Source organism: Cherax quadricarinatus, chromosome 64 (genome assembly GCF_038502225.1).
Source record: "Cherax quadricarinatus isolate ZL_2023a chromosome 64, ASM3850222v1, whole genome shotgun sequence".
Classification (NCBI taxonomy): domain Eukaryota; kingdom Metazoa; phylum Arthropoda; class Malacostraca; order Decapoda; family Parastacidae; genus Cherax; species Cherax quadricarinatus.
This window is the reverse complement of record NC_091355.1, coordinates 2473573-2482357: the sequence shown is the minus strand read 5'-3', so window position 1 is coordinate 2482357 and position 8785 is coordinate 2473573. Positions and strand designations below refer to the sequence as shown.

Below are 8785 nucleotides of genomic sequence, written 5' to 3'. Positions count from 1 at the left end.
AATTGTTAATAAGAATTGAAAGTTATTAAAAAGAAATACTTTTTTATTTTAATAATACAAAACATCTTCATAAGCTACACATTATCTGTACATAATCATATTTAACCAAAGATGTTACAAATATTTTAACATGACAGATTAACCACTAAGCTGTAGAAACAAATACAAAAATCTGCATAAATTTATCCCCTCAATATATTCTTCAGTTACTACAGCCTCTCTTATATCCAGCACACAAAACAGGTAGGCCAAATTTGATAAGATGTATTTTATGAAAGTTTTCTATGTGCACTTTTTAAGTTTAAAATCTGAATTTATATTTTCAAAGCAAGTACTATTCTCCTAATTAATTACTTATTTTTCCTATAAAACTTAATACAGAATCCTTTCGGAGCTTTTCTTTGGCCTTACTGCAGAATAAATTTGCCAGACAAATGGATATATAATGACAGGCCTCACTATTATTTCCTCTTGACAAAGTCTTGAACTTGCTGAAGTAATGATACATAGAGAACATGCTCGTAATTAGAACATAGGCTGCTTAGCTTCTCGGCAAACTCACTTGTAATGCCCCTTTCCTCCAGCATGTTCATTAGAAGGTCATACATCATCTGCAATCAGGAGGGCCTTGCATTAACCTTAAAATTGTGCACAGGGAGTAGCTGTGACAGCCCTACTCTGGACATTCTTCTCGAGTATTACAGAGCATGCAAAATGTCCTACAACAGAATTTAAAAAAAAAAAAGTGTTAACTTTGTATTATGCACTGACAGACCCTGCTTGAAGCCTAGTAATGCAGGGATGCAAGCTTGCATAGTATTGAAATACTGTACTTTATATATAAAGAGTGATCCCTGCAAATCTGCTGTAAACCAATTCTTGAATTCTTTTTTTTTTTTTTTTACTGAAGGTCCTCTGAATAAATTTGACTATTTACAGTTTTAAGCTATCCATTTTCTTTAGCCTTAGCAAGCAACCCCTAAATTAAAAATTACATAAAGATTAACTGAAAATGCTAACTACAAATCCCATGTATTTCTAGATATTTTTTCTTGTGAAGTGGTTACCTTTTGAAGTTAGAACAACATTTAAAAGAGAAGTCCTCTGAGACCCCAAAATGAGTACAAATTTGAAGAGAAAGATTATTTGAAAAGTATTTCATGCTTGCCCCTAAAATTTAAATCATTTGAATGTGTCATAATCTAGGTCATGACCTCTTGAGAACATTGAAATCCAGGCTTTAAATTATCACAAATAATTTAGTTTTCAAGGTAACATTTTGTGAAAGGATTCAAGGAAACCAATTAGCCAGACCTGAGTCCTGGAGGTGGGAGATACAATGCCTGCACTTGATGGAAGGGTGAGGATATCTGCAGTTTAGAAGGACATCTAAACTGTCGTATATGTGTGCCTCTGGCAAGACAATGATAGTGTGAATGATGGTGAAAGTGTTTCTTTTTTGGGTCACCCTGCCTTGGTGGGAGACGGTCAGCGTGTTAAAGAAAAAAACATAGCTGAAGCAGTAGTTGCCAGAATACTTGCCTATACATTTTCCCTCATTTTATTGCCAAAATAAATACAGTGGACCTCCGCTTAACGATCACCTCCAAATGCGACCAATTATGTAAGTGTATTTATGCAAGTGCGTTTGTACGTGTATGTTTTGGGGTCTGAAATGGACTAATCTACTTCACAATATTCCTTATGGGAAAAAATTCGGTCAGTACTGGCACCTAAACATACTACTGGAATGAAAAAAGTTCGTTAAGCGGGGGTCCACTGTACTACTATACCTTACTTAAGGAGGTTAATGGAATCTTTAGAAATGTGCAATGTATTAGGGTAGAGCCTCAGTGAAGATGTGTATTCTACCCCCACTACAACATTCTCATTTAAACACTTTTTCATTAATTATCATTCACCATGTACAGGAATAGAAATCAGAAAGAGTAGATACTAAATTATTGAAGGTACAGGAATTTGCAACTTCAGTGCAATTAGGATAATGTACAATTCTGGGTTACTATTCCAAAAGAAATAAAAAAATCACAATACGTACTGCAGCTGGAACAATATACAAATAACTTGCACTTGGGAGAAGAAACTAATAATGATTTTTTTTTTGTCTATTCTGGACCACTGTCCATCAAGACTTGACAAAAGGTCCAAGATGGACAGAAACTTCACCACACATTTGCTCTAAAGAGTACATTATTATTATAAACTAAAAGAGGCGCTAAACCACAAGGGGCATACAACGCTGCTCTCCAGAGTACAGGTTATTTGTCCATTACTATTTCAAAGGAGGTCATCATTTCTTGTACTGTACTTTTTGAATATCCCTCATATTAATGCACTGAGTAGGCTCTTCAAACTTTCTACATAAGTACTTTATATAAACTAAACATTCCTAAATACAGTAATATAAATTTTGGAAAGCATTTATTAGAAAAAAAATGTTTTGTAGTGACTTATTCTAACTTGGTAGAAGTAATGCCTGTGGGTAAGCGAGCAGATTGTAAGAATCTATGGTGTGTAGTAACCTGATTTTTGCACATACAGTACTTTGACTCTACACTGCTTCCTTCGCACTTTATAGCACATAACAGCTTTTTAGTGCTATAACTTTTGGGCTGTTAGTTTTCAGCAGTTATAACAATTCTCTCCACCTTTAATTATCTGTTACTTCTTAACGTATGCTTTTGGATTCAATGCTTCCCGACTATAACTGGCATAAATGTGCTACTGTACAAAACATCTTAATGCTACAATGCCTATGATACAATAACAATTTGAAAACTTATGAGAATACTATAAGCTTACCCCATCTAAGATGTCTCCTGAAACACAGTAAGTACTCTCAGCCCACTCTCCTTCATATATTGTTAACTCACTGATTCCAAAGACATCTGAAAGGAAAAGAAAAAATAAGCATAAAATAAAGAGCAAAGGGAATAACAACATTGAAATATGAAATAACAATGTATAACAGATTTCCTCTCCAGTAGTTAGAATGATAAAATTAACTATTCAATACAACTATCTCCTTTATTCCTTGTGGTGCTTTGATGTGTCTGGGAACTACCCATAGAAAGGGTGGTCTTACCTTTTATAATCCTTAGGGATTGTTTATATCTTGCAATTTTTGGAACTCCCTGTCATGTTGGACTACATTTTTCAATTAAAAAATAAAAAGTGGAGGAACCTGTTCATGCAACAAGATGCCCTCTTCAATTAAGAATAAAAAAATTTTATGGTAACTATTAGATTCCAGAAATCATAGTGAGATCACACAAGAGTAAATTGGATGGTCCTGCTTTGTATAAATTCATGAATTAGAATTGTGCAGAATGATTAATCCCAGGTATATAGCACCTGAAATTTATCAGATGGCTACTTAATCTCTAAGCGGGTCATCGTCTGAAAGTCCAGCATCAGAAGATATAGATAGGTCAAGGTTTAGTAATGAGCCTAGGTAAGATTAAACCACCTAGCTTGTAAACTGAACTGTTAAAACAATAAATACAACAAATAAAGTCTCACCTTCAACTTGGTCCTGTCCCTCTACAACATCACTAGGTGTTGTGTATGAACAAGTAAATGACAAAATTTTTGAACCAATCTGTATATCAACTTCAAAGCTTGGCCGACTTGTCAGATTTGCTTCCTCTGTCTGTTCCACATTAATTTCTTGTTCCTCGGACTCAACAGTGTGATTCACATTCAAGGAGATTGTAATTCTGAAAAAAATATTTCCCCAGCATGTGACTGACAAACATCAGGATAAACTGTACTCTTATTATGGTATTCACAGGAAGTCATAAAGCACCTATAGAACAGGAGATAACCAGGGTCAATTTGAGGAAGGGGAGGGGAGCTCTAATTCTTCAGATCCAGAGCCCCTTAACATCAAGGCACTCCTTATGAAGTGAGGACAAACTATGGAACCTGCAGCTTTCAGTACACTAACCTAATGATCTTGGTAACTGTGCTCCAATATCATACATACAGTACTATCTAAAGTATCCAATGTGAAAAAATCTGGCATCAAAAATAAATACCCTGTTGAAGTGATTATTGACTAGGGGAGAGATTTTGGAATAAGCTTATATAAATATTATTCTGACATTACTAATTGTATACCATAAAATCCTCATGAAACTAAAGCAGTATTATTACTAATAAAGATACCAACATATGGGCTGTATGGGAATATTTAATTAAAAATCTATAGCAGATTAAGTGCCATTTTAGTTGTCTATTTTGACAATGTGAAAACAACAACTGAATTCTCTCCCTGGTATACAAGGACTTGTAGCACCTCATTCAGCCATGAGTCAAGAAGACTGCCACTGTGACCCTCATTATTATTATTATAATCAAGGGGGAAGCGCTAAACCCGGAGGATTATACAGCGCCTAGGGGAGAATGTGGAAGGCATTCAGGCTTAATTCGGGGAACTGGAGCACAGATCCAATTCCCTAAATCAAGAGCCCATCACCAACATCAAGGAACCTTCCTTGAGGGGACTGTGACCCTCAGCATCTCAATAAAACAATTTTGATCTAGGCCACATTAAAACCAATTTACTGTTGCATTAACAATAGTGAAATTTTAGTTTTTATTTTAAAATGGTACCTCAGGTGGAACAGAAAGTAGAATGTAAAGTTATCTTGAGCTACAGTATGGGGTCTATAATAAACCAGAAAATTCAGTAATAATTCTAGGTTACAGTTTTCTTAACTGTCCAGGGTATTGTAGTAACAATATAGAGCCTGTATCCAAGAGGTTTTGTTCCAGCAAGACTAAGATTTATTCGGATTTTTAACCTGGAGGGTTTGCAACCCAGGGTAACCCAAGAAAGTCAGTGTGTCATCAAGGACTGTGTTTTAATCCATTGGGGGTCCTTCAATCTTGTCCCCCAGGATGCAACCCACACCAGTTGACTATCACCCAGGTACCTACTTACTGTTGGGTGAACAGGATAGCAGATGTAAGGAAACATTCCTGATGTTTTCCACTCAGCCAGGGGATTGTAACATGGACACTCAGTGTATGAGGAGAGTGCACTGCCTACCAAACTAAGCCACCTTCCTTTTACTGATATTATGGAAATATAGTTTGTTGTGACTGCAATGTAGGAAAGCTGCAAAGCAAATACTGTCGAGAGGGTTCGTGGAGATGTGATGGTTGGAGTTAAACACACTTGTTGGATGGTAACACTTATATTAGCAGAGTGTGAGAGGGAAGCCCAGACTGCCTGTGTTGCCTGTAGGCCTAAGCGTGGAGAACTGAGGGAGTTACAGGGAATCTCACGCACACATGCGCATCACGTGACGACACATGCTAGTTGCTGAGCCTAGTGAAAGGGAGCCTAAATATATACATGGATGATACAATCTACAATATACTACAAAAGTATAAGTGTAGGGAATTCAGTAGCTATACTGACAATACAGCTAATCACTATTCATACATCACGTACATTCCATAACCCATAATGATTGCTGGTAATAAGTGAATGGTAACCCAAAGTGCTCTATAGACTTTTTTTTAATTTCTTTTATACTGTAGCAACCATTATCCTGTAGTAATGAAATAAAGAAATGAGCAATACCAACACTGATATAATTACTTTTCATCATGAAAATTCTTGGTGAGGATGACCTCCGCATCTTTTAATTTGACAGCAAAATCGTCAAGATGCTGAGGAATACTCCCTCTTACAGTCTTTTTCTCAGCAACAATCTCCTCTTGCAAGAATTCTACCAATTCACGGTCACCTGCAATGATAAAATTAACATGATACACACAGCATTTGATTACAAATAATACCAATATAGTGCACAAGACAATGAAAAGTTAAGTGTTATTTCAGACTGGTTTTATGGAAGTAAGTTTATTTAGGTACAGGTACACAAAGTATAACCCCTGTATCCACTGATTCAGTATCCACGGTTTCAGTTATCCACCGTTTGCTGTGGCCCAAAAATACCTCTTAATTTTGCATAATAATGGTCCCAAAGCACAAAAGTAAGAGAAACTGGTTGTTCTTCAAAGCCTAAGAGAAGCATTGAAGTGCTTCCCATCAGTGAAAAAATAATTCTCCACTTGTGTCCAGTAATTACACCCACCAAGACAGCCTGGAACAGTAGGCCAGGTAGACGAGACGAAGCTTGCACACAGTTCGGCCACCGAGGAGAGGCTAAACAAACCAAGGTATGGGTGGGGTTAGAACCCATGGCAAGCGAGTCGTCAAACTCCAAGCCAGTGCGTAAGCCACTGGGCCAGCTGGCATAATTTATCAAATAAACTTTATAATAGGTATGTAAAAGACTTACATATAGGGTTTACTACTATCTATTTTCTGTATCCATGGGAGGTCCTTGGAATGTATCCCCTGGGATATGGGCATCCTACTGTAATTATCATACATAATAATGTGTAAATTACTCACCAGGATAACCCAAAAACGTCAAAGTGATTTATTTCAATGGGGTCTTTGTAATATCTTATCATTTAAAGCCTAATACGTGCAGGGTAATTAAGTTCATTAAGGTACAATTACATAATCTTCGGATATTTACAAACGTCCTAAATAATGATGTGTAAACTGCCTAGGATAACTCAAAAAAAATGTCAAAGCGACTTAATTCCATTGGGATCGTACACTGCATGGGAATGAGTAGTGTTTTATCCAAGGATTAAGCAAGTTTATTTAGGCAGATATACATAATTACCATTATCAGTGTAAATTACCCAAAATAACCCCAAAAAAGTCAAAGTGACTTACTTTCACTTTGGTCCTTGTAATACCATTTTATTTAAATCTTATAAGTTAAAACATCTAAGTTACTTATATAATAATATATTATATATATTCATATACAAGTAACTCAACTGTGTGAAAATCAGTCACAATAAAAGGATATACAAGATAAATAAAATAAGCTATTTACACTAACATTAAAAAGAGGATCAGCTTACAATAATAAGTAAATTAAGTTTATTTAGGCACAGGCAGACATAAGTATAATAATTATTATTATTATTATTATAAAGGGGGAAGCGCTAAACCCGTATGATTATACAGCTCCTGTGGGGGGGGGGTGAAATGTATTCTGGTTTAATTCAGGGAACTGGAGCACAGATCCAATTCCCAAGATCAAGAGCCTCTCACCAGCATCAAGGAACCTCCCTTGAGGGGGTACAATAATCAGTGTAAATTACCCAGGATAACCAGTCACTCTTCTCCAATTCCTAGAATCAAGAGCCCTTTACTGTCACCAGAGCCCCTTACCCCCTCGAAGGGTATTTAGGGTAAGAACGTACCCCTAGTGTGCAGACCATGGATGCCGCAGCCGCAGGAGCAGAGATGTGAGGAGCGAGGACTGCGGCTGCGGTTAGAAGAGAGAACCACCAAGCTGCGGGCCAGGGCTCGTGAGGGTGCCATTCCTGCCTTCACAGCCATCACTGGCAGCACACAGGACCGCAGGCGGCACACAGCACGACTCAGGAGACTCATGATCACAGCAGTAAAGACAGTTATGTCTGAACACAGCAGTAACAGCAAGACACGTGCAGCAGACGACCGGCTGTGTCAGCCTCACTCCTCCATCACAGCAGCGTCAGGTTACCTCACCTACACCCACCAATATTACTCCAAAAAAAGGTCAAACAAGAGGGAATTTGACTGCCAAAGACTGTATTAACATATCATTTATGGGTGGCATTAAGGAAATTTTTTTTTGGAGGCCAGTTAATGCCTATCCATGGTTTAAATAGCCTTTTAAGAGCCCTCGATATTTTTGAAAACGGAAATATAATTACAAATTTCCTCCTCAAAGTAATATATACCCTCTTGTTTCTGTTATATATATTTTCTACCATATATTCCATAAACTTTATCTAATAAAATAAGCAAGAGGTAAAAACTATACTAATTTACGTTAGTAAATATATTTTTTCCTCCACAATCATGACAATTGAATAAAAAATCGACTCTTTCCTTAGAAACAAAAAATATATATTTACTTTAGTTTCATTATATATTTTAGTAAAATTTGTATTATTTTCGGAAATATTTTAGCTTCGATTTATATCTATTAATGAAAATAATTACTCTACCAGTGTTCTTGCTTTATCCATACTCCCACATTATTATTTTTTATTAATTATTATTGTTATTGGAAAGCGCTAAACCCATTTGGATAATATATATATATATATATATATATATATATATATATATATATATATATATATATATATATATATATATATATATATATATATATATATATATATATATATATATATATATATATATATATATATATATATATATATATATATATATATATATATATATATATATATATATATATATATATATATATATATATATATATATAGGTAAAACTTACGATTTTGGCTTAAATAGCAACGCTATTCTTGCCGAATAAGGCAAGCGAAAATTTGTGTATGCAGTAATTTCGCATAAATGATTGTGACCCTAACGAAAAAAATATATTTAATTGCCTTTGATAAAGCCCTGCACATGGTAAAGCTGTACTTATGATAAAGCCATGCACATGGTAAAGCTGTACTCATGATAAAGCTCTGCACATGGTAAAGCTGTACTCATGATAAAGCTCTGCACATGGTAAAGGTGTACTCATGATAAAGCTGTACTCATGATAAAGCTGTACTCATGATAAAGCTCTGCACATGATAAAGCTGTATTCATGATAAAGCTGTACTCATGATAAAGCTCTGCACATGA

The 8785-nt window shown here is 35.6% G+C and overlaps 1 protein-coding gene across 1 annotated transcript; it reads right to left on the bottom strand.

Annotated features, from left to right (window-relative positions):
• Positions 1-22: 22 nt before the first annotated feature.
• On the bottom strand, positions 23-7641 carry P32 (complement C1q binding protein P32). The gene is made up of 5 exons (XM_053792834.2): positions 7333-7641; positions 5636-5783; positions 3544-3740; positions 2824-2909; positions 23-611 (listed from the first exon to the last, which is right to left on the bottom strand). Exons 1-5 carry the CDS (start codon positions 7523-7525, stop codon positions 462-464), a joined length of 774 nt encoding a protein of 257 aa, XP_053648809.1. The 5' UTR covers positions 7526-7641; the 3' UTR covers positions 23-461.
• Positions 7642-8785: the final 1144 nt, after the last annotated feature.